Source organism: Aspergillus glaucus (genome assembly GCF_001890805.1).
Source record: "Aspergillus glaucus CBS 516.65 unplaced genomic scaffold ASPGLscaffold_14, whole genome shotgun sequence".
Classification (NCBI taxonomy): domain Eukaryota; kingdom Fungi; phylum Ascomycota; class Eurotiomycetes; order Eurotiales; family Aspergillaceae; genus Aspergillus; species Aspergillus glaucus.
The window spans coordinates 540,788-563,986 of record NW_019170466.1 but is presented as its reverse complement, the minus strand read 5'-3'; the positions used below and the strand labels follow the sequence as shown (position 1 = coordinate 563,986).

Below are 23,199 nucleotides of genomic sequence, written 5' to 3'. Positions count from 1 at the left end.
GGCGCCTTTTTTATTTTCATTTTTTAAGCGTTATCTGGCGTGTAGTTGGTACCTCCTAGCATACCCTGTCCTGATACGGTAGGTGTTGCAGCGCGAGTAGGTTGGCTAGATGTTGCTGACGACGGCGAGTGAGACTGCGCTTTTCCTGCAGCCGCCGCCTGAAGACGCTGGTCCAAAGCCCGGAGAGCCAAGGCTCGTCGCCGTTCTGCCTCCTCGCGCTTACCCGTGCCTCGACCGGCGCGATGGCTGCTGAGGAGCGTCGGGAGACCGGCCTCCCCTCTGGCAAGGACCTGCTGGTTCCCCGAAGCGATAGCCTCCTCCGAGAACGGGGTACAGATCCTGAGAGAGACGAGCAGATTGTAGATTTGATCAGAGATCGCGGCGATGGGTGGCTGGATCACATCGGGGAAAAGACAGGCAAAGGCAAAGGTTTCGCTTGCGTCACCCTTGATGCCCATGCCATTGGTGGTGGACGTGCCGGTGAGATCGGGCTGCCGCTTGAAGAACCGGAGATATGTCCAGCTGGTCAAGAGACCCAGCCAGGCGAGGATTGCTGCGGTTTCGGTTCCCAGCACCACGCCGCTGATGGTGTTGAGAAACAGGAAGATGGCGGGGAAATGTTTGACGCGCATCTGCACCAGGCCCTTGAATACAGTGACGGTGTGTTCGGGAACGAGCTGCTTGAAGGCGACAAGGAAGGAGGCTTGGATCGAGATTCCACCGCAGATTTGAGTGAGGCTATTTATCGGGAGCATGTTAGTATGTACTTGAATGGGATGAGGGGACATCCAACGTACCCTATCGAGGGGTTACCCCTGATGGCTGCCCACAGCAGATAGAACGGCACGATAACCACATTGGGGAGGACGGCGATGGTGACAATGAATTTGGCAAACTCCCGAGAACTCCAGGCACGCTCAAGGTACTTGCCGCCGTAGAAGAGGGTGGCCAGGTTCAGAAGGACGGTGAAGATGTTTTGCTCGACAAAGGTGGCCGTGAGGAGGGTCCATGGATAGTAGAAGAGTCGCAAGGGAACGAGAGTCAGGTAGGGAACAACGATGGGCGTAGTCAGCTGGGTTTTGCCGGTAGTGGCACTGATGCTGCTAATTTGGCGCCATCGGGCGATGTTGTAGAGTAGGGAGAGGGTGAGGAGACTGACAAGGCAGATGCGGGTTGCCGGAGGAATGTTGACTCGGACCATTTTGAAAAAAGGATTAAAAAAAAAAAAGATAAAAAAAAGAATAGTACCGGAGAAGCAAAAAACGAGAAGAAAACAAGAGAAAATAGAAAAGAGAAAAGCACTTGCGGCTGCTGAACGAAGCGCAGGCCGCGGGCTGAGGTTGAGAGCCCAACTGGTGGTTGGAAGTGGGAGAAAGAAGTCAAGATGGTTGAAAGGGGAATGTGGAGGGATTGCGGTGGTGATATTATAGGCAGCCCACGCCTACATAACCTCTAGTATAGCTATATATATATAATATTCAATGATACAGAGATTAATTATTTGAATGGATATAGAATTTTTTTTTTTTTTTTTTAAAAAAAAAAAAAATAAATAAATAAAACAAAATAAAAAACATTGGACAGTGCTTAGTTCTTCAGTAGTACTCTGTAGTGGTGTCTCGGGGATTATTGCAGAATCGAGGGATTCTTGACAGGGAGACACACGAGCAGCTCTCTACCAATACAAAGGATGATATAGGTCATTTTCTTTCTCTTTTCCTTGATTGTTTTTTCTTAATCATAACTATTGAATAATGAACATTGTAATAATGTCTAAAATCCTTATGCTGCTCGGTTGTCGACATGCAGAATTCCAGACAACAATGAACGGATTCATGATCCACGCGTTGTCGATCTGTCCACTGTAAGCTGCCGGTACTGCATGGCTGAATGGGATCTGAAAGTACCAAGCAGACACATAGTTGTAGATATTTCTTTCTATATACAAACTATATTTGTAGCACTGAATAACTATCAATGCCAACTTACATAAGGCTAGGTCAGGATAACCATCAGCCTCTCCGGTAGAGGATCTTCCCCGGGGACTGTGCGCCGTTGACACAACATAAAAATAGGAGACAAGAAGTATTCTGTCGCAATAACAATAATGATGAGATGAGAAAGAAAAGGCCAACAAATATCTCAATACAAGATAAAGCTCAATATATTTATATATTCTCTGCAGAGACTCCTAGAGCATGGAAGTGGAAGTGGAAGTGGATATGGGAGTCCCTTGGGTGGATCTCGACCATTTTTGACTTCCGTTCGTTTCTTTTCTTCCTCCAGATCCGACTTCTCCATTCTCCGTTGCACTTGCAGTGTACTTGTACTTGTATCTTATTCTTCTCTCAACTATTTATCTTCCCTCAGTTACAGAAACAGAGTACTGTGATTCTCTGTTGTTGCGGTGGTCTCGACTACCCGCGGTCGTGATCATTCCTCCATTGACCCATTTCCCATTTCATTTCCTCTCTTGAATTCCAACCTTCCTCTCTTCTTTGCCTCTGTCTTTTCCTTTACACCTTTTGTCTCTTTTGCAACTGCTTCTCTTTTTGTCCCTCTTTACCTTTCACTACTCTTCTACACGATCAGATCTCTTCTTTACTTCACCCCTGCGACATCGTCTAAAAGACACGACCACCATCATCACCACTTGACGGTCCTTAGATTGTCCTGCGGTTGCCGGGACCTTTAAATCACCATCAACAGATCATCTTCAACTGTTTCAACCACTGTCCACCTCTTCGCTGCGACCATATCTGTCAACCGCTTGGCTGCGTCCTTCCCCGGTCTTTCTATCCGCGAAAAAAAAAAGCAACGACCAGGCCAACGCCTCCCATTTCAACGCATCTTCGGAGTACTCTCGCTCGCAGAGCCTGTCTCTATTCCTCCCTCTCTTTCCCATTCTTTCGATCTTTAACCTTTTTGACTCTCTTTCTCTCTCCACTCTTTTCTCTTTTCTCTCTTTTATTCTCTATTTTATTCTCAATCTGCTTCTCCATCTCTCTCCACTCCCCTCTCCGTTCTTCGTTCTCCATCCCCTCACCAACCGAAAGAGGCCTGTTTTGGCATGCGAGCGGTTCCTGCGCCATAGCTCCCTCTCACACATGTAACAATGTCGCACCCCGATCTAACCTCGCATCATGTCAATTATTTAATATGGAGGTACGTATTACAATCGCCATAATAATATCCAACGTGGATGCATTGACCAATGGGTTTCCTTTCTGGATCGCTAATTGAGCTTTTCCACAGGTATCTCCAGGAGTCGGGTTGGTGATCACTTTTCTAATTATGACTCCCTATCCCTGTCTAACAAGCTATCCCAGGCCTTGGTGACGCTGCTGTAATGCTACAGCGCGCATGGAACCATGATCCGCAGGGTTTACCATTTGCTCCCTACATCAGAACCCATGCGCTGGTGTCCTTGGTTCAAAAAGGTCTACAGTATCATGAACTCGAGAAGTCTCTCGACAAGGTATGGTTTGTTCGTTTCTTTTTGATTTGCGACTTCTAACCAACAGGATCCGTCACAGGAAGGGAATCCGGTCCCTTTTACCCCATCCAGTTATTTCTTCGGACCCCAACCACTCGAATCGGAATCGCTGCGCACTCCAGCTGGCCCGGCTGAAGCCGCCGCTGTTGGTGCGGACCACGCGGCGCTTGTTTCGCCAACCAGCAGAGTGGCGCGAGACGCCGCGATCAACGGTCACCTGACAGCCGAGGCTGGCAAAAAGTCACGCAAGGGAGATCGTTCGGATGTCGTCGCTGTTACTGCAGCGAACGGAGATGGGAGTTCTATGGAAATCGACACCAATGGCATCTACAAGGATCAGGATGAATCCCCTGTCGCCGATGCGACCATCGACAATGACGGAGATGTAAGCATGACTCGGTCGGAATCGCAAGGCCAGGAACCAACCGCGCCGCCGCCGCCGCCCCCACCGCCTACCTTGGCGACCGGCCACAGCGTTGGCGTCCAGATCAGCCCCGCCAAGGCTGCTGACCTCAGCCCCGGCACCGCCCTACTAGATGTGGCTGGTAATGACCACGTGACACGAACCTTGTGGCGCCCACAAGATCCCACCGTTGTCGTGGCAGCCGGTGATACCTTTTGCAGTCTGTGGAAGCTGTCGTCCTCGTCACAGCCAGTGCCAGAAAAGTTAGTTGATGGCTCCGGGGAGGACACTTGCGTCTCTGCCGTGGCATGGGACCCAACCGGTCAGAAGCTGGCCGTCGCAACCTACAATGACATGCGCGGCTCAATTACCATGTACGATGTGCATGGCCATGCAGTCGACCTTTTGCCCGAGGTACCTCGCATGATCACAGGATTGCATTGGGCAGAAAGTGGCTCGCATCTGGTTGTTGTTGCGTCGGACAGTCGGGTCTCCGAGCTGGCTCTCTGGGACGATTCATTACGGCCGGATATGTTCCCTGCGCCCCAGGTGATTGATGGGTCTATCTATGACCTGAGCTGGATTGGGCCAAATCAAGCCTATGCATGCAGCGATGGTTCGGTCTACCAATGTCAGGTCGACTCGAGTATTCACATCACCCGGACGTTCTCGTCTGGTGCACCTGACACTACATGGACATTTATTCGCTGCGCCAGTGCCGGGCCCTCCTCGTCCATGGCAGTAGCTGCGTCCTCGTTCACCGCTTCGTTCTGGATTCCCACGCATGATATGCGCCTAGACGACGCGCACCAAGGTGACATCACGGCTCTTGAACTTCGTGCTGATTCTCGGCAATCTCCGTTTGTCCTGGCGTCTTCGTCGGCTGACGACACCGTCAAAATTTGGCACATTGACCCGGAGTCGAAACGTTTCGAGTGCATCCACCGCTTATTCCTCGGTCCGTCCATTCCCGCTCTTGTTGGATGCTTTTCACCGGATGGTTATGCCCTAGCGGCCGCCAGTAAGGACAGATTGTACATTTGGAATGCTGAGCGTGGTGGCTCTGCCATGGCCACATGGGCGCTTCCAAGTTCGGAAGACGCCAAAGAAGGTCCGGACCAAGCTATCAATGGACACAATGGGACGGCTGATTCACTGCCTGATCGGTCTCTTTCCTGGGATACTAATGGGAAGAAGCTTGCCTTTGGTGTTGGTCATCAGGTTTGTTGCAACCCCACCAATCGTGAAAAGTGTGCTTGTATAACTAATCATTGTGATCTTCTATCAGATGGCTATTGTGAATCTGCAACGCTGAAAACGGTTCAACCATTTACATCTATTATCGAAAGCGAAGCATATTTCATTTGGCTTTAGCATGTCCGGAACTTATGAATATATGTACAAGACCGGACCCGATGACAGTTCTGCACCCTTGAAACGGACTTATCAACTTTGGATGTGTCACGATCCTAAGACATCAATTGTCTTAGGGTCATTCAGGCCTTGTCCCGATTTGGTGACTATCGGATCCCACCAGAGTACAGAGCTGCTTTGAATTCTTTCTCGTCATTTTACGTTTTGCACTTCGAATTGAGGGTTATTGGCTTTGGGTAGACAACACAAAACGGCGCGGGTTGGCAAGGGAGGCAGGCGATCTCGGCGAATCATGCGGTTTGGGGGGTTTGTCTTTTTATATTTTGCTAATATGGAATATTTGCTGATCGATCACACCAATTTCTGGACCCATTATACCATTTATCGAATGTCAGAATATCTTATGTCTCTGTTTCTTTGTGAATCACTGGTTGGTTTTACGATGGACACCTACGGTTGGCGTTGTTTGCTCATCAGGTGGAGTTTACACAACTGGCTGAGAATATCAACATTGTGTTTATAACTCCCAAGGGTTTTGTTTATTCTTTTTCTCGATATTAATATTCAGCTGTCCTCATCTGCACTAGATAATGGAAGGTGATTATTAGGAATAGCGTCCAATGGCTGCTGCTTCTGTCTTTCATCCCGTCGCTGTTCGCGCTCACGTTCCCGGGCTTGAAAGCCTTCCTCGACATCTTTCCACCCACGCATCCACGCGGTTATGCCATCGAACAAGGCGTCAGCGTCATCTTCGCTCCGGGCGGGTTTACGTTTCGTCCATCCCTTCCGTGCTTCTCGTGCTTGGATTATTGCCAACTCGTGATCGCGCTGCCATCCGTCCACCCAATTTTCCAGACCGTAAACCGTTCCCCGGAGTCCTTCGCGTTCTATCGAGTTTTCCAAGATATCGGCGTGTCTGCAATAGCAATACAGTTAGCCTGACCATGACATATCTATACAATGATGGATCCACTTACAACTCGCGAACCTCACCCTCCAATCCAGCAACCCTCCGCTCCAGCCCCTGACATTTCTGAGTAAACAGCTCATAGATGTGAAAAGTCTCGCGACGCCTCCTATGCAATTCGTTACCCAGCGCTGTGACTTCCTCCAGAATAGCGGTGAGTTGCGATCCGGTCGGGTGTGGCTCTGATCTTGGCTCTGCGGTATGCGACGCCGCCGACGGCGATGGTTCCGCTACTGTTGACGGAGGCGATGGGTAATGCGGAGTAAGATTAAGACTCTGGGGTCGATGTTTGGTGATTTCTTGCGTTAGAGTTGAACGGGGATCATTGTCGTCGTCGTCGGGTAGTGATAGTGTGTTTTCGATAGTATTCAAACAGCGGTGGAGAATCGCCGTATCGCTTTTCGAGAACGATCGCGATTCAATACCATTATCGCTCTTTCTCGCATTCATCGCAAGTTTCGCTAGTCGCGCCGCGAGGTGGAGACTCTCCGTTCCTGTTTCACCATCGTCGAAGTTCGTATCAGGTTCTGTTGGTGCTTCGGAGGTCTGGGTCTGCATTTGAGTCTGGGGAAGCTGAAGCTCCGCCTCTAGCACCATATCTATGCCGGAATCTGCGAAAGAGGGAGAAAGTGGATCGTTGTCGTGGTTTTGAGAATGATGGGTGAGAGCAGAAGGTGGATCCATATCAGATGTAGTCGTATGCATGCATGTATGCTATGTATGTACGTCGATAAGGATGTTGGACAGGTGGACAATGACTTAGTTGTCGGCGATTCGCGGTGTCATCATCGTTTCCGTCCGGGTAAGTTACAGGGGTGACAGGGGCACCGCCTTCTGTTCCTGGGTAGAATTGTAGCCTGAGAGTTTAGGCAGTGTGCTTGAAGACCCGGGCATCAACGCAGACTTGGCATTTGACTGTCTTTCCCAAAAAGGACGACGCTAAACCCAAGTGGGCACTGTAGCTGAAAGTGAGTCTTTCTTCGCTGCTTAATTCACTGCGTGCATACATAAACCCTCGTTGGACCAGCTCACTGTAGCCAGTTGTCTGGCCAATTCCTGTGCGACAGACGGATTTTGGCTTCCTTTCATTCACTTCTTTTCTTTCAATCCCCCTCCGCTGACTTTCTTGCCTCTCTTCTCTTTGTCTTCGCTCTTCCTCTTCCTCCTCTACACTCCTCTCTCTTCATTCTTCTAATACAGAGACTACTCTAACAGACCGGCAAAATGGTGCCCCCTGTGAGTTGTTCGTCTTCTGTTCTGTCTCGCGAGAAATCAATACTAATGAGTCAGGCGATTGTGCCCACCCTAGAGACCGCGGCCGATGTGATCGCTCGCACGAGGAACACGGCATTCCCCCCGAACCTTCTCCCTCTGACGGCTTCGATTCCTGCGGACCTTTTGACTCCTACCTTGGCATACTTGAAGATCTCGGAGAAGTGAGTTGCGAGGATAATCACCGTGGTGGGGTGTGGGGTAGAAACTTGGAGGACGAAGAGACTGACGATGAAATGCGCGATAGATCGAAATTGTCGTTCCTTTACGAGAGTGCCGCGACTACGGAGACTATTGGAAGATACAGTTTTGTTGGTGCAGGTGCGTTCTTTTTCTCTATCGAGTCTTGGTTTGGGCGCAGAATCTGACCGATGTCGCAATGTCTACCAGACCCCCATAAAGTCCTCAAGACCGGTCCTGGCCATGGCCCCGCATGCGATCCTCTTCCTGCCTTGGAGAGCGAACTCTCCCAATACCGTGTTGCGACAGTCCCTGGCTTGGTCTTGCCGCCTCTCACCGGGGGAGCCATCGGTTACGTGGGGTACGATTGTGTGAAGTACTTCGAGCCCAAGACGGAGCGGCCGCTTAAGGATGTGCTGGGCATTCCGGAATCGTTCTTTATGATGTACAACACCATGGTCGCCTTTGACCACTTCTTCCAGGTTGTCAAGGTTATCACTTTTATCTCGATCCCGACCTCCGATGCCGAGCTGGAAGCCGAATACCGCAAGGGTGCAGAGGCCATTCAGCGTACCATTGATACCCTTCTTCAGCCCGAATACCCTCTGCCTCCGCAGGGTCCGATTATTCCGGACCAGGAATATACGTCTAACATTGGTCGTGAGGGCTACGAGAGCCATGTGACGAAGCTTAAGAAGCATATCGGCAAGGGTGACATCTTTCAGACGGTGCCATCGCAGCGGTTGTCACGTCCTACTTCTCTTCATCCTTTCAACCTTTTTCGCCATCTTCGCACTGTCAACCCTTCGCCGTACCTGTTCTACATCGACTGCGAGGCATTCCAGCTTGTGGGAGCCAGTCCGGAACTGTTGGCCAAGGAGGAGAAGGGTCGCATCATCTCGCACCCGATTGCAGGCACAGTGAAGCGCGGCAAGACCGTCGAGGAAGATGAGGCGCTGGCGGACGAGCTGCGCGGAAGTCTGAAGGACCGTGCCGAGCACGTCATGCTGGTCGACCTGGCGCGCAACGATGTCAACCGGGTGTGTGACCCAATGAGCACACAGGTGGACCGTCTGATGGTTGTCGAGAAGTTCTCGCATGTGCAGCATCTGGTGTCGCAGGTGTCGGGTGTGCTACGACCTGAGAAGACGCGCTTCGACGCCTTCCGCTCCATCTTCCCGGCAGGAACCGTGTCCGGAGCCCCCAAGGTGCGCGCGATGCAGCTGATTGCAGAACTGGAAGGCGAGAAGCGCGGAGTCTACGCGGGAGCCGTGGGATACTTTGGATTCAACATGTCCAGCACGGACGGCTCGAAGGAGTTGCCTGGCGCGATGGACACGTGCATTGCGCTGCGGACGATGATGCTGAAGGACGGTGTCGCGTATCTCCAAGCTGGAGGTGGTATTGTGTTCGACTCTGACCCGTACGACGAGTACGTGGAGACGTTGAACAAGCTGGGAGCTAATATCCAGTGCATCAAGGGGGCGGAAGCGAAGTATTTGAGCTTGGAGCGGGAGGCATAGTCCTATCTCTCTTGTTTTGGTATTGCATGTTGGTTATGTTTTCTAGTTACTTCTGCTACGTCTGAATATGTGAAATGATGGATATGAATAAATACAGAGAGTATGCTACTGTACAACTGTGGCGGTGCAGGGTCAAAGCGGTGACGTAGGAGAGGACCCTTTTCCTTTCTGACAGTCAGTTTATTCTAGGTTACGCGGCCTTCGCCACGATTCAACGGTATGGCATTGGGCCGTAGTGCTTTTTTTTTTTTTTTTTTGACACCTAGTACAGAGTACAGTACATAGCTATATCTCGCAGTGCAATTGCGATATTTATAACCAAGACCACTAGTTTCACGGGAGTGTACTTTCCTGGAAAGTGTACAGAGTACTACTATTGGAAATACTGCTCTGCACTGCGTCGTCATAGTCATTCTCCGCTGAGCCTCCATTTCTTTATCCATCCCTTTTCCCTTCTCACTACCACTACCACTACTACGGAGTACAGATACTACTATACTACTCTGTGCAATAATTCTCTTTAATATCCTATTCTGTACATCCCTGACTCCGGATTCCGAATCCCTTGTCCTCCGCCACTCATTCCAGCTCCTCCCCGAACGCGGCACCAGCCACTCGCCCAACGCCGCGCGATAACGACCGTTCGCCGGCGCTTCTTTGCCTCTACTACCATCTACCCTCACTCTCCTCTTTCTTTGATCTGAACCACTCCGGACAACAGTCCTCGTTTTCACTTCTACTCTTCCTCCTATCCTGTCGAATTCGCGCGAATTTAATTCTATAATCTGAGGTTACGGATCGGTTTCAACTGCGTCGTATTCTCGCTGCCTGGTACAGCCTCTCACCACCACCACCATGTCTAAAGTCGTGCGAAGCGTCAAGAATGTTACCAAGGGTTATTCGGGCGTGCAGGTCAAGGTTCGAAATGGTATGTTCGTACCTGAGAAAAAAGACGTTTTCTAAAAGATACTGACCTCTGTAGCCACAAGTAACGACCCCTGGGGCCCAACGGGCACCGACATGGCTGAAATCGCCGCCATGACGTTTGGCAGGTAGGTCTTCATGTACTTGACGCGATTCAAGGGTTCAAGCTGATGGTCGTTCAGTCCTACAGATTTCTACGAAATCATGGATATGCTGGATAAGCGGTTGAACGACAAGGGCAAGAATTGGCGCCACGTCCTGAAATCGCTAAAGGTTCTCGATTACTGTCTGCACGAGGGTTCCGAGTTGTCTGTTACATGGGCGAGGAAGAATGTGTATATCATCAAGACTCTGCGCGAGTTTCAATATGTTGATGAGGAGGGGAGGGATGTTGGTCAGAATGGTTAGTCTCATTCTGCGACCTTGATTTCTTGTGATGCTAACCTATACAGTCCGCGTCGCCGCAAAGGAACTTACTTCTCTTGTCATGGACGAAGACAGACTGCGCAGTGAACGCTCCGACCGTAAACTCTGGAAATCGCGCGTCAGCGGACTCGACGACTATCAACAAATGGGCTACGAACCTCCGCGACGGGCAGAACGGCCGCGTCGACGACAAAACGAGGACGAGGACGACACCGAGTATCGTCTGGCTATCGAGGCAAGCAAGGCAGAGGCCGAGGAGGAACGGAGACGACGCGCAAAGGCCATAGAAGCGGCAGAGGATGACGAGGACTTGGCCCGAGCGATCCGGCTCAGCAAGGAAGAGGAGGAACTTCGCAAGCGCGAGTTGGAAGAGAGCAACGCGCAGTCGCTTTTCGATGATGCCCCCGTGCAGGCCGCTCCCCCTCAGGCGACCGGATACAACCAGGGCTACCAGCAGCAGAACGCGGTGGACTGGTTCGGTAACCCGATCAATCAGCAACAACCGCTGTCGACTGGCTACTTGAACAACCAATATGCGCAACCGACCGGTTTCCAGAGCCAGCCTACCGGCATGAATGGATACGGGGCCGGTGTTTTCGACCAGAACCCGTACGGTCAACAAAACAACTTCTTGCAGCCGCAGGCGACGCTCCAGCCGCAACATACCGCATTCAGCACGAACAACCCCTATGGGATGGACGTGTACTCGCAGCAGGCGCAACAACAGCAGCAGCAGCAGCAGCAGCAAATGATGCTCCAGCATCAACAACAACAACAGCAGGAGAGTTACCCTTCTGCCGGTAGCAACAACCCCTGGGCCACCTCGCAACCCGCTGATACCCTAAAACCCATGCCAACTGGCTCCAATAACCCCTTCGCGGCTCGTACACAGTACCGACCCACTTCGCCATTGACACAAGGCCCCCCAAGCCTCAACACCCTTTCCGAAGACCGCGCCACCACGCAATTCACCGCCAGCACCACCAACCCCATCGCCAACTTCCAGCCCTCGCCAATGGCCGCTCCTCAACCCCCCAAGAGCACGCCTCCACAGATGAACAACCCTCACCACGCTCGTCTGAACGCCCTTCTTTCTTCGGGCGAAGGTCAGGACACCTTCGGAAACGTCGGCGACCTCCGTATTCCCGCGCAGCACACCGCGCCAGGTACATTCATCAACTCTGCGGGTCAGGGTATGTCACGTTTGCAAGCCGCGCAGACAGGAAACAACCCATTCTTTGGCCAACAACAACAGCAGCAACAGCAGTTTGTGCCGCAGCAGACGGGGTTTGTTAACAATCCATGGGGTGGACAGCCTCCACAACAGCAACAGCAGGGCGGGAGTTTGATTGATCTGTGATGCTGCGATTTCTGGTGTTTTCAATTCATTTTGCTGGTTGTTACTTTGGTTGGGGGTTGCAATGTCGGATTCCGGATACCAAAGTTGTTTAGTTTTCTGCTCTTGTTTTTGACTTGGTTTGCTTCTCTGCATATGAAGAAAGAGAATCTATCTAGTAGACTCTATTCGGTCTTTTGCTTGTACTTTTTCCTCTGTTCAAAGATTAACCCCCTCTTACTATATTTCCTTGTGTTGAATAAGTTCTTGTTTTATAGCTCATGCCCTCCTTCTATACTATTACATACCAGTACTTAACTACCGAGTATATTATTTATCGTATTTTTCTTTCACCCGCCACTCACCGACGGCCAGAAAAGGCAAATTCCACAAGGGCTCTCTCATACGTATGTAACGAAATTTGTGTGGGGGACCAAAACCGGGGGTCTCTATACCGGGGCTCCAGTTTTTCACCCCGCCACCTGATGTAAGCAGTCGAAACCGGCGGTGACCTAGAAAAGCTGCACTCGTCGATTCAATCGCAGCAATCCCTTCTTCCATCTTTCAATTCATTCTACTCACAATAGTAATAATGGCACCCCTCAAGCTCAATAGCAAGAACCTGTCGCAAATCTCGGCGGCAGGTGAGGCCCAGATCAAGGTCCCAACCTACCAGCGCGGTGGCGCCGTCAAGGAGGGAATCGTCCACGTCGGCGTCGGCGGCTTCCACAGAGCTCACCTGGCTGTCTATGTCGACCAATTGATGCAGAAGCATGGTGTGTCTGACTATGCGATTGCCGGTGTTGGCTTGCAGCCCTTCGACGTCGCCATGCGCGATGCCTTGGGATCGCAGGACCACTTCTACACCGTCATTGAGCGTTCGGCCAAGGGAAGCGTTGCCCACGTTGTTGGCAGCATCAACTCCTTCCTCTTTGCGCCGGATGATCGCGAGGCCGTCATCGCCAAGATGGCTCACCCGGATACGCACATTGTGTCGCTCACCATCACTGAGAGCGGTTACTACTACAACGAGAACTCGCATGAGCTGCAGAGTGAGCACCCTGACATTCAGTTCGACCTTGACCCGGCCAACGAGAAGGCTCCGCGCACCACTTTCGGCTTCCTCTACGCCGCTCTGGCACGGCGTCACCAGCAAGGTCTCAAGCCCTTCACTGTCATGTCGTGCGATAACATGCAGAAGAACGGCTCCATCACGCGTCACATGCTCGAGTCGTTTGCGCGCCTGCGCAACCCCGAGATCGCCAAGTGGATTGCCGAGCAAGGCGCCTTCCCCAACGCCATGGTCGACCGTATCACACCTCAGACAGGAGCCGCCGACAAAACGGCACTTGCAGACAGCTTTGGCATCGAGGACGCATGGCCAGTCGTCACGGAGCCCTTCATGCAGTGGGTTATCGAGGACCAGTTCTCCGATGGCCGCCCACCATTTGAGGAGGTCGGTGTCCAGGTTGTCAAGGATATCCACGCCGTCGAGCAGTTCGAGAAGCACAAGCTGCGCCTGCTCAACGGCAGCCACTCGGCCATCGGCTACCCAGGTCAGCTGGCAGGCTTCAAATACGTCCACGAGGTCATGGAGAACCCGCTGTTCCACAAGTTCGTGTGGCAGATGATGCAGGACGAGGTGAAGCCGCTCTTGCCCGAGATCCCCGGCGTCAACATCGATGAGTACTGCAACACGCTCATCGAGCGCTTCACCAACCCCACAATCATGGACCAGTTGCCCCGCATCTGCCTTAACGCTTCCGGCAAGATCCCACAGTTCATCATGCCGTCGATTGCCGAGGCGATGTGGGTTAATGGCCCGTTGCGCCGCCTGTCCTTCGTCGCGGCCGCTTGGTTCCGTTACCTCAACGGCGTCGATGACAGCGGCAACACGTTCACAGTCGACGACCCGATGCGCGAGGAGCTCCAGGCCAAGGCTCGTGTAGGAGGCACCAAGCCGGCCGAGCTGCTCAGCATCAAGAACCTGTTCGGTGACGACTTGCGCAGCGACAAGAGGTTCCTGCAGGAGGTCACCACGGCTATGGAGGACATTGCCCGGGATGGCATTTTGAAGACGCTTCCCAAGTACATTGACTAAACGGCCACGGCTAGGAGCTGTTTTGTTGGTTTGGCGGAAAAGGTACAACTGCGTGTGTTAGCGATGTTTAATGTTGTCTTTGCATGTGTTATGAATGAGTGGTTTTACGGGAAAAGCACGATATAGAGGTAGATAGTGATAGATAAAATTCTCACTCTATTGCAACTAACATTCCGCGATTCGTTCCACCGAGAACCTCCCGAGAAAGTTGGCTTGATCTAGAAGTTCGGAGAGTAGGGCGAAAGTCACTATAGACTATAGAACACCAGTAGCCAGCAACGCGGTCACTGTCAGAACAGGTGAATAGAACTCGCTGTTCAGGAATAAGATGTAGTTTGAAGAGTGGTGAGAGCGGGGGAATACACGAGGGAACACAACTTCAAGTATGTAACCGAGATCCCGGAGACTTACGCGGAGGGGTCGGTTAACTACTCGAAATAATGACGCATTACTAACACCTATATATACATAATACAAGCCAAGCCTACTCCTCACGCAAAGATCTCAACACACCAACGAACCTATACCAATTAGCACTCGTCCCAATTCAGCCCCAATAAAGATAACTCACCTCCTCAACCCCTCCTCCAGAACTTCTTCCTCGTGAGAGAACACCAACCGGAACCATCCTGGCTTCTTACCGTGTTCTTCCCCGGGATGTAGGAATACGCCTGCATCGAGGAATTTCTGCGCTAGGGAGAATTCGCGGGTTGATCCTGCTCCTGCTCCTACGTCTGGTTCTGCTTTTGAAGCGCCGTTGATACCGTTGGTGCTGCTGTCAGGGAGGAGGGCAAGATACGGGGAGAGGTCTATGTAGATGAAGAAACCCGCGTTTCTATTTTATTATATAAGCAATTGTCCATAAACCAGGGAGAAAGGGATGCTTACCCTCCCTTGATATAATTGATACTCTCCTTTTCCAGAGTCGAGGTGGTGATCTTGTATGTCGAGGCGAGATGGTGGCTGGATTTGGTGAAGAAATTGGAGACGAATTCTCTGTCTTCGAGGATTGTTGCGCCGATTGTTACGGCCGCGGTGGAGGTGCTGTGTAGGCGTCTGTATAGTATTAGTATGGACTTCTCTGGTTAAGCTGTATTGAAGGAAGGCATACAGAATAGCCTGACAGGCACGACGAAGCTCCTCGTTCTGGGAAATCAGGAATCCGAGACGGAGACCACCAGATGCAAAGTCCTATCATACTTAGTTTGAATATAGAATGGTAGAAGTGAGTAAAACTACCTTGCTAAATCCGTACAACAAATGTACAAGGTTAGGGTCAATCAGCGCCGGGAGATCCAACGACAGGACCGAAGTAAACGGAACAGCATCCGGATCCCCCGAGTCAAAAATACAAGAAGCATAAACCTCATCGCCGATAAGATGCAACTGGTGTCGACTGCAGAACTTGACTATTTCCGTCAAAGTCTCAGCTGGGTAGCAGCGTCCTAAACCTCGTCAACCAGCCTGCACAACTCACCCAAGCAGAAGATATACATACCAACAGGATTATGCGGATTCACAATCAAAACCCCCCTAATCCTAACCCCCCTCTCCCCAGCCGCCTTCAACGCACTCTCAAACTCCCCAACAACCCCAGGCTCAAACCCCTCCTCAATATCATTATCCGCATACACCATCTCCACACCCGCCTCAACACCATAATCCAGCTCGAACCGGCCGTACACCGGCCGACTAACCAGAATGCCGTCTCCGGGCTCAGCGATTGAAAAGCCCAGCATGTGGTCTAGGGCCGTCGCGGAGCTAGCCACGAAGATGGTTTCTGGGGTGAGGGGGGTGTTGGAGGGATGCGGGTGGAGGATTTCATTGAGGTGGGTTGAGAGGGCTGCTGGGAGGCGGGTTGAGGAGGGGGGTGAGGGGCGGTAGCCTACTGAGTCTGGGGTGAATGTTACCTGAGATAAAACATGTCAGGGTGTCGTACTTTTGTGTATGTGGATGTATATATGTGGGTGTGGGCGGACCTTTTGGTTGATGTAGTTGGCGATTTCGGTCCGCATTGGGCCCTGATTGCGTTAGTATTTATCATGTTATAGGGGACATGGAAACATACATGCTCTGCCATTCCAAAGGAAATGGTCCCTGTGGGGTTTGTTTCCTTGTCGTATGTGTGAGGAGCCGCATAGCGCCATGGGATATCGAGCATTTCTGCTCTTGATGTACCGCGGGAAGACAACATCTCGGCTACAGTGATAATTGAACGTCAAAATAAGTGAAAAGACAAATATGTGTACAAATTGAGAATGAATTGACGAGGGATAAGGTTAATATAGAGGTCCCCACAGAGAAATGTGCTCAAATGTCAATGGTAATTAATTAGCGAAATGCCTAGAAAATCCCGTTGATCATTGAATATAAATGTATGTAAGGAGAAAGAGTAGAGTATTGTACACAATCGTATATCCCACATAAAACACCAATCGCTATGCTACAGCTATTTAAGAACAGAAAAAGACACGTATATCAACATAACAACATGACATCCAACCCATATCCTATGCCAACTATACTACCGAGCCCGCCTCTGCAGACCGATATTCTGCCGACCCCGAGGCCCTCGCTTGCGCTTATCAGACGCTTTCTTCTGCGCAATGAATTCCCAACACTCAATCGGCATCCGCGATCCAATGTGTTGACCGTTCGGACTGAACACCTCGACCTGGGGCAAGGACCTTGGTGACTCCGCGTCCGCCGATATCGACTTGGCCCGGACCTGCACCGTGAGCTCGACCCATCCACAGCCCTCGATCAAAAGATCGGTCGACATCACTTTGTACGGTAAGGGAGGCGGTGTGGCTTTGTTGTCTTCCACAGCTTTGGCGATCGAAGTTGGCAGGTGGGATCTTGTAACGTCGTGTTTTAGCTCGAAGGCTCCGGCGGATTTGATCACTTGGCTGAGGCCTTCCTTGGCGATGGCCTCGCCGCGGTATGGCCGTGTTTCGGCTTGCATTTCGATTGCCTTTTCGGTCTTTGTGATGTGGGTGTCTAGAGGGACGAAGCAGGCTGCCATTAACACGTCGTCTGGGTTTACCGGTGTGATTCTGATGAGTCCGCCGCCGAGGAGGAGAGATTGGCCTCCTTTGATAGAAAGATGTTCCGGCTTCGGTCGCTTGGACATGATCAGGTCGCGCTTGTGCTCATCGCGTACGTAGTCTTCTAACTGGCCACGGTCGAGTCCGGGCAGATCAATCATCTCGCCCTTTCCGCGACCAAACGGAATACGGATGGGCGAAACGGTAGTCCCAGGTAGTGATGACACCACCGGAAGAACAGGATAGAGATCCTCCCGAGGAGCAGGTGGTAAAAGACTGTCAGGATCAAGCATGGGAGCTTGGGCTTGGCTCTGCTGATTCGCAACGTCTAACCCTTCCTGACGACGGCGTTCAACCAGCTCTGTAATCTTCTCCAGATTCCTCGAGTCTTTGGGGAAACAAGCTTCGATGAAACTGCTTTTCCCAACATTGGCTTTGCCAACCACCCAAATCCCCTGACCGTGGTCTTTAATCTCCTCCTTGACTTTATTAGTCCACCACCCCCGATGGGCGCTAATCATATGCACATTTCCCAGCCGCACATCTTCCGCGTCTTTCCCCAATGTCTGACGCAACACAGAGCGCATGTACTCCATCTTCGTATCCACCTGATCTTTCGTCGCAGCCAAGAGATCGGAGCGTGTTATAATGAACGATATCGTAGGCAACTTCCTGCTTCCCCGGTACTTGTCGTCCGTAGCCCTCCGATTCCGCGAGAGCTGCTCCTGGAGCGAAAGGGCTTCGTATATATTGGGGATGACGGACATGGGAAAATCTGCTGCGTCGAGGATATGGTAGATACGGTTATGCTTGTACGGCGATTCGTCGAGGAATGCTCGAACAGAGTCGATCGTAGGTGAGGGCGCGGATACTGCTTTATTGTGGTGCATTAAGTCGTGGCATCTGTCGCAAACCGGCGCGCGAGAGGTGGACGCTTCGAGGTATCGACTGGCGGTACTAGCTGCTTTTTCAAGCAGGGCTCCATCTAAAATAGCCCGTGGTTAGCCAAAATGAAAGACAGTACAGAGTAGCATAGCATTCCCACATACGTTTAGGCGCAGGCCTCGTGTATCCTTTCTCTTCTGCATCCCGAAGCACCTTCTCGATTCTTTCTGCCGCGGCCTCCCCCTCAGTCTTCAACTCCTCGGTATTCTCCGCATCCTTGTCTCCCTCCTTGGGTGTTGGCTGGCCCTTAGCAATCTTTCGCCGCCTGCCCTCGCCGTAGAAGCCCAATTCATCGGGTTCGATCGTTTGCGCGTAGGCTCCGCATCCGGGGCAGCAGATGGGAAGGGTATTCGTGACTGTATCTAGATTTGCGCATGGCTGGATACTTGAAGAGAGGTTGCGTCGCTGGTTGATTGTGCTGTGACCGGAAAATGATTTTGGCGAGAAAAGTGACCGCGACGGTAACACTCTGGGGATAAGTCGGGTTCGGTATAAAGGCGTTGGAGTAATATGACGCAGTTTGACTGCCCTCGAGGCAATCCCTCTAAGACATGGCGCCATAATGCAATGGTTTGGTAGGTGTTGCGGAGATGGAGGAGCAATACTTTTTTTATCGCTGCGGCGGCAGCTTGATAACACCGGTCCCACCGAGGTCCAGTGGCGAGCATGACCATTCTACGGAATATTTGCAGGTGCTCTGCGTAGATATGTACTCGTGTTGATGAGATTAACAAATTTACGTTGATGCGATTGAACCAAGCGTTAGAGAAATGATGTTCAGAAATCATGACTATGTACATGGGAGCTACCCTCTAACCATCATGGAATGCTAGAAACAACGCCGTTGAATAAAAAAAATCAAATGCTCCATGTCGCCAGGCAGTTATGCCTTGCCTTTGCCTTTGCCCTCAGGCTCTTCCTCTTCCTCCTCCTCAGAATCACTCATGAATTCATCATCGTCGTCGAAACCGATGAACTTCCTAGGGGCCGCGGATGTCTGGTTTGACCCAGATGAGCTCTCAGCCTTGTCCTCCTCCTCGCTTTCTTCTTCAGAACCAGACGATGCCGCATTCTCACTGCCTTCACTGGCACTCGTACTCGATCCACCCATAATCGTATCGCGAAGGTTATCAGTCCAAGCGCCCTCCTTCATAGCCAACATCACAGCCTCGCGCGCCTTCTCATTCATCTCCTCCTTATCATCCATCCACTGACCATCAACCTTATGCTTCCCACCCCCGTTCTTCAACTCCTCCTGACGTTTCTCCGCAACCTCCACGACAGACTGCCACCTGCGCCGGCGCTCCTCCTTATCCTTCTGGTCCATCTCAGGCTTGACAGCCAGGTACTCAGCTAAGGCCTTGGCTTCGTTGACAGTGCGAATACGTCGGCCATCGAGGTTGCGGCTGGATGCATTGTCGTCGCCTTGGGTGCGCTTACGCTTACTGGACATGCGCCCACCGGCAGCACGAAGCTGGGATCCGAAACCACCCTTTCCTCCGCATAATGGGACGGTGAGGCGGAGGGGAAGGAGGTTTGAGGTGATCGAGGATTCGCCATCGCGGGCAACTAGAAGGGATTGGAGACGGTCTGAGGATGGGACGACTTGTTTGTTGTTGGTTGTGGTCAAGATGAGCGACTGGAACGGCACGGCCGATGGAAGGAGAGATACGACCTTCTCGGTGAGGTCTGAGAGGGTCGAGATGGATGGGAGGGAGAAGGAGACGGTTGAGGGAAGCGAGAGTCCTGGAAAGGACGAAAGGAGGACGTTGACTTGTTCGGCCATGTTGGAGTGTATTCGGGTTCGTGGTATCGTAGAGCGTATGTGTTTGGGGTCCGAATTTCGAGATTGATAACAGGGGTAGAAGCGAGTTCGTAGGATTGCCGCGCGACGGCGAGATTGTTGTCTGGATCCAGAGGCGATGTTGAAGTCAGGATGCGGAGACTTCGATAAGGCCCAGCTGAGTCAGCTTAATATGCCTGAAGGTTCAGGCTATAATGGAGAGATCATGTGATAGGGCGCCAACCCTAGCAAGCGCTCCGAAACGGGAAACGTCGCACTTTTCTCGAGAGGTTCCCGCTCCACTCTGATCATTCCTATCATTTAAACAAACCACTTTTCCTGACGTTGTCTGAGCGATTCCCCGAATAGCGCCAGGAACTCGCGACAATGTAAGTGTCTCTATTATTATCCCAATGCTTATTTGAAATGAAAAAAAAAAATATTGACAATGCTCAAGGCTTATCCCCAAGGACGACCGCAAGAAGATCCACGAGTACCTCTTCCGTGGTATGTGAACGACCGACGAATCCCTAATCGCTTCGCTCGACGTTGCTTCGATGGTTTATAACTTGTTATACGCCTGGAACAGCATGAGCCGATTATACGTAATAAAGGATAATCGCTGACTTGGAATAGAGGGTGTGCTCGTGGCCAAGAAGGACTTCAACCTTCCCAAGCACGGCGACATTGACACCAAGAACCTCTACGTGATCAAGGCCTGCCAGTCGCTCAACTCCCGCGGCTACATCAAGACCCAGTTTTCGTGGCAGTACTACTACTACACCCTCACCCCCGAGGTACGTTCGCAAAGCAATGTCACATAATAAAAAGACAGACGATCTGACAATTCCCAGGGTCTTGACTACCTCCGTGAGTGGCTGCACCTCCCCGCTGAGGTTGTCCCTGTCACCCACATCAAGCAGCAGCGCTCTCACGCTCCCCCCCGCGGCATGCTCGGTGGTGAGGAGCGCGAGCGCCGTCCCCGCGTTCCCCGTGAGGGTGGCTACCGCCGCCGCGAGGAAGGTGGCAAGGAGGGTGGTGCCCCCGGCGAGTTCAACCCCAGCTTCCGTGGTGGTTTCGGCCGTGGCCGTGGTGCTCCCGCTTCTTAAGAAGGTGTTGTCCGCTACTCGGTCTCCTTCATGGGATTAATGGTGGATGGTGCAGATGCGGTTTAAGTAGACTTTGAGAGAGGTTCGAAATGAACTGCATTGTTGTACATCTACTATTTTCTGAATAAAAAAAAAAAGGGAACATTTCAAAAAATTTAGCATTGTCGCTGTCGCGTGTTATGTATCGCTGTAATGACAACGTCTCGTTGCTCACTACCTGTAAACAATTGTAAAGAGATCAACATACCTGATCAACAGGTCCTGATTTCTATTCCCTACTCTCATGTCGATGCGAACCTCTTGCGATCATACCGAATAACTGCTTGCAAGATCACAGATGTACCCGTCGCACAATCATCAGCAGAACAATACTCCTCCGGGTGATGACTGAGTCCATCCCTACACGGCACAAATATCATACTCGTCGGGACCCTCTTCGAAGTAAACACACTATCATGACCAGCACCACTCATAATCGTGCGCACCAAGGACTTCGGTTCTGGTACACTAGCGTCAGCAACGACCGCTTCAGCAGATTGCTGCACACAATCGATACAGCTCTCGTGAAATTTGACTGCCGGTGAATCGAAGTCCAGGGTCCATTCGACGCGGCACGGTTTGCCGATGCTTTTGCCTTCCTCTGCGGCAATAGCGTCGAATTCCTTTCTTAGTTCTGCTTCGACCGATGCCACCATTTCGGTCTCGGGTCCGCGAATGTCAAGCGTGAAGCTGACTAGTCCAGGGACTGTGTTCACGCTGCCGGGCTTTGCTTCTACGATACCGACACTGGCAAGACATCCCTTTGCTGCTGCAACTTCGCGGGCGCGTATCATCATACGCGCGAAGGCGTACAGAGCATCTGCGCGGTGTTCGAACGACGTCGTTCCCGTATGGGTGTCTCTACCCACTATGTTAAGGCGGAACCAGCGGTATGCCTGCACGGCTGTCACGACGCCTACTCGCTGTCCAACGGAGATGAGATGAGGGCCCTGCTCAATGTGTAGTTCGAAGTGCGCAGCCATTGGTGTTTCTTTGTAAGAGCAGGACACGGAGCCGAGATAGTTGATCTTCTCGAGAGCTGATTTCATAGTCTCGGGGGCTGAGGAGGCTGTTGGGAGAGAGGCAACTGTGGGCACTTCTTTGAGATCGTGGGCTCGAGAGAGGGGGATGCATTCTGCCCATACGCCGGAGGATATCATGCTGATGGGGAAACGGGCGCCTTCTTCGCTGTAAGACGTTAGTAACGGCAGTCGTCCTTAACGGTGAGTAGGGCTTACTTTGTCCAGTTAACAACGCCTATGCCTCCTTCTGTCTCTAGGCCCATCTCGTCAACGACCTTGAGAGTCTCGATACCCGACAAAACACCCAAAATGCCATCGTATCGACCGCCTGTTGGCTGCGTGTCTAGATGACTACCGATGAATGTTGGAGGGACATCCTTTCTTCGACCAGGCCGCACGGCAAAGATGTTGCCCATCTCGTCCATGGTGACATTGCATTTCAACGCCTTTGTTGTTTCGATGAACCAATCTCGTACCTGTTTGTCTTCTTGGGACAAGGAAAGGCGTTGCATGCCCGTGTCTGTCGACCTACTACAGTGTCATGTATTAGTCCAGTCATTCCGACGAGAAGCATAGAAAGCGAGTATGGCAGTTTGTAGTACGACTATGAAATGCTGGATACTCACTCTCCCCATCGAATTCCATATCCCCATTGACAACTATGGTGAAGGTCCTTCGCCAACCGCTCCTTATTAGCCTTCAAGGCCGACACTTCCGCCTCAGACAAATCCGTCGACAACATGGCCAGCGTTCGGGAGACTGAAAAGCACCGGTACTGCTGGGTAGCACTCTTTGTAGACTGGGATAACGACCTAGATGATACTCTTCCTGATATCCTAGCTGTACGAAAGAGAGACATCATATTGATTGCAAGGGGCCTGTCCCGATAACGACGTCTTATGTAGGCCCTGGCTGTCGGGGTAGACCTGGGGTTTTTGGAGACGATTGCCGAATCCGGAAGCTCTAGTGAGACTCGAGATAAGCGTTCAAGCGGGGTCAGTGTCCATGCATGCTCCTTTAGCCGATATCGAAAGATTGGAGGTTCATTTCAAAGCAGGAGGTACAGTCGGCTGTCAATTCGGAGGTTTTCATTAGGTCATGGGCGTCGATTGGAGGACAGAATGTATAGGGTTTCAGTACTTGTCATAGAATTGGCCATATACTCCGCAAAATAGTGAGATAACCGAGGAGAAAGTGTCGAATCACCATTGCCATGGCTCGAACGCATGTCTTTGGGAGGGCGGACGTCGTG

The 23,199-nt window shown here is 51.5% G+C and overlaps 10 protein-coding genes across 10 annotated transcripts; 5 read left to right on the top strand and 5 right to left on the bottom strand.

Annotated features, from left to right (window-relative positions):
• Positions 1-23: 23 nt before the first annotated feature.
• Positions 24-1,201, bottom strand: ASPGLDRAFT_67685 (rhomboid family protein; the record flags this gene model as incomplete). The annotated part of the gene is made up of 2 exons (XM_022549171.1): positions 24-738; positions 798-1,201. 2 exons carry the CDS (start codon positions 1,199-1,201, stop codon positions 24-26), a joined length of 1,119 nt encoding a protein of 372 aa, XP_022399517.1.
• Positions 1,202-2,774: 1,573 nt separating this feature from the next.
• Positions 2,775-5,390, top strand: ASPGLDRAFT_505300 (WD40 repeat domain-containing protein). Its single transcript, XM_022547328.1, has 5 exons — positions 2,775-3,165; positions 3,256-3,272; positions 3,330-3,478; positions 3,537-5,120; positions 5,188-5,390. The coding sequence occupies exons 1-5, from the start codon at positions 3,116-3,118 to the stop codon at positions 5,212-5,214; spliced, it is 1,827 nt and encodes a 608-aa protein (XP_022399516.1). The 5' UTR covers positions 2,775-3,115; the 3' UTR covers positions 5,215-5,390.
• Positions 5,391-5,837: 447 nt separating this feature from the next.
• Positions 5,838-6,798, bottom strand: ASPGLDRAFT_67683 (uncharacterized protein; the record flags this gene model as incomplete). The annotated part of the gene is made up of 2 exons (XM_022549170.1): positions 5,838-6,189; positions 6,251-6,798. 2 exons carry the CDS (start codon positions 6,796-6,798, stop codon positions 5,838-5,840), a joined length of 900 nt encoding a protein of 299 aa, XP_022399515.1.
• Positions 6,799-7,187: 389 nt separating this feature from the next.
• trpE (anthranilate synthase TRP2) lies at positions 7,188-9,446 on the top strand. Its single transcript, XM_022542307.1, has 4 exons — positions 7,188-7,476; positions 7,531-7,676; positions 7,760-7,833; positions 7,903-9,446. The coding sequence occupies exons 1-4, from the start codon at positions 7,465-7,467 to the stop codon at positions 9,213-9,215; spliced, it is 1,545 nt and encodes a 514-aa protein (XP_022399514.1). The 5' UTR covers positions 7,188-7,464; the 3' UTR covers positions 9,216-9,446.
• Positions 9,447-10,070: 624 nt separating this feature from the next.
• ASPGLDRAFT_67681 (epsin) lies at positions 10,071-11,925 on the top strand (the record flags this gene model as incomplete). The annotated part of the gene is made up of 4 exons (XM_022549169.1): positions 10,071-10,143; positions 10,198-10,267; positions 10,322-10,542; positions 10,592-11,925. The coding sequence occupies 4 exons, from the start codon at positions 10,071-10,073 to the stop codon at positions 11,923-11,925; spliced, it is 1,698 nt and encodes a 565-aa protein (XP_022399513.1).
• Positions 11,926-12,493: 568 nt separating this feature from the next.
• Positions 12,494-14,002, top strand: ASPGLDRAFT_27055 (mannitol dehydrogenase family protein; the record flags this gene model as incomplete). Its single annotated transcript, XM_022543626.1, has 1 exon — positions 12,494-14,002. The coding sequence occupies one exon, from the start codon at positions 12,494-12,496 to the stop codon at positions 14,000-14,002; it is 1,509 nt and encodes a 502-aa protein (XP_022399512.1).
• A 351-nt stretch (positions 14,003-14,353) lies between these two features.
• Positions 14,354-16,230, bottom strand: ASPGLDRAFT_59217 (uncharacterized protein). The gene is made up of 8 exons (XM_022548367.1): positions 16,071-16,230; positions 15,982-16,023; positions 15,501-15,912; positions 15,242-15,447; positions 15,114-15,193; positions 14,891-15,058; positions 14,574-14,837; positions 14,354-14,523 (listed from the first exon to the last, which is right to left on the bottom strand). The coding sequence occupies exons 1-8, from the start codon at positions 16,194-16,196 to the stop codon at positions 14,487-14,489; spliced, it is 1,335 nt and encodes a 444-aa protein (XP_022399511.1). The 5' UTR covers positions 16,197-16,230; the 3' UTR covers positions 14,354-14,486.
• Positions 16,231-16,345: 115 nt separating this feature from the next.
• On the bottom strand, positions 16,346-19,900 carry ASPGLDRAFT_75412 (uncharacterized protein). The gene is made up of 3 exons (XM_022549797.1): positions 18,937-19,900; positions 18,099-18,536; positions 16,346-18,034 (listed from the first exon to the last, which is right to left on the bottom strand). The coding sequence occupies exons 1-3, from the start codon at positions 19,778-19,780 to the stop codon at positions 16,527-16,529; spliced, it is 2,790 nt and encodes a 929-aa protein (XP_022399510.1). The 5' UTR covers positions 19,781-19,900; the 3' UTR covers positions 16,346-16,526.
• A 335-nt stretch (positions 19,901-20,235) lies between these two features.
• Positions 20,236-20,886, top strand: ASPGLDRAFT_129890 (40S ribosomal protein eS10; the record flags this gene model as incomplete). The annotated part of the gene is made up of 3 exons (XM_022540926.1): positions 20,236-20,284; positions 20,414-20,574; positions 20,632-20,886. Coding segments are annotated over 3 exons (465 nt in total), but the record flags the coding sequence as incomplete, so codon positions are not given.
• A 281-nt stretch (positions 20,887-21,167) lies between these two features.
• Positions 21,168-22,689, bottom strand: ASPGLDRAFT_36925 (M20 family metallo-hydrolase; the record flags this gene model as incomplete). Its single annotated transcript, XM_022544754.1, has 3 exons — positions 21,168-22,113; positions 22,164-22,478; positions 22,574-22,689. 3 exons carry the CDS (start codon positions 22,687-22,689, stop codon positions 21,168-21,170), a joined length of 1,377 nt encoding a protein of 458 aa, XP_022399508.1.
• Between the last annotated feature and the right edge of the window lie 510 nt (positions 22,690-23,199).

Coding starts and splice junctions, on each gene's coding strand:
- ASPGLDRAFT_505300 (XM_022547328.1), top strand. CDS start 3,116: ATGTCGCACCCCGATCTAACCTCGCATCATGTCAATTATTTAATATGG. Junction 3,479..3,536: donor TCGAGAAGTCTCTCGACAAG/GTATGGTTTGTT, acceptor GATCCGTCACAG/GAAGGGAATCCGGTCCCTTT. Junction 5,121..5,187: donor CCTTTGGTGTTGGTCATCAG/GTTTGTTGCAAC, acceptor ATCTTCTATCAG/ATGGCTATTGTGAATCTGCA.
- trpE (XM_022542307.1), top strand. Junction 7,677..7,759: donor TACTTGAAGATCTCGGAGAA/GTGAGTTGCGAG, acceptor AATGCGCGATAG/ATCGAAATTGTCGTTCCTTT. Junction 7,834..7,902: donor ATACAGTTTTGTTGGTGCAG/GTGCGTTCTTTT, acceptor AATGTCTACCAG/ACCCCCATAAAGTCCTCAAG.
- ASPGLDRAFT_59217 (XM_022548367.1), bottom strand. CDS start 16,196: ATGTTGTCTTCCCGCGGTACATCAAGAGCAGAAATGCTCGATATCCCA. Junction 16,024..16,070: donor CCTTTGGAATGGCAGAGCAT/GTATGTTTCCAT, acceptor TAACGCAATCAG/GGCCCAATGCGGACCGAAAT. Junction 14,524..14,573: donor CTGGAGGAGGGGTTGAGGAG/GTGAGTTATCTT, acceptor TAATTGGTATAG/GTTCGTTGGTGTGTTGAGAT.
- ASPGLDRAFT_75412 (XM_022549797.1), bottom strand. CDS start 19,780: ATGGCCGAACAAGTCAACGTCCTCCTTTCGTCCTTTCCAGGACTCTCG. Junction 18,537..18,936: donor CGACGATGATGAATTCATGA/GTGATTCTGAGG, acceptor CATGTCTTAGAG/GGATTGCCTCGAGGGCAGTC. Junction 18,035..18,098: donor CACGAGGCCTGCGCCTAAAC/GTATGTGGGAAT, acceptor GGGCTATTTTAG/ATGGAGCCCTGCTTGAAAAA.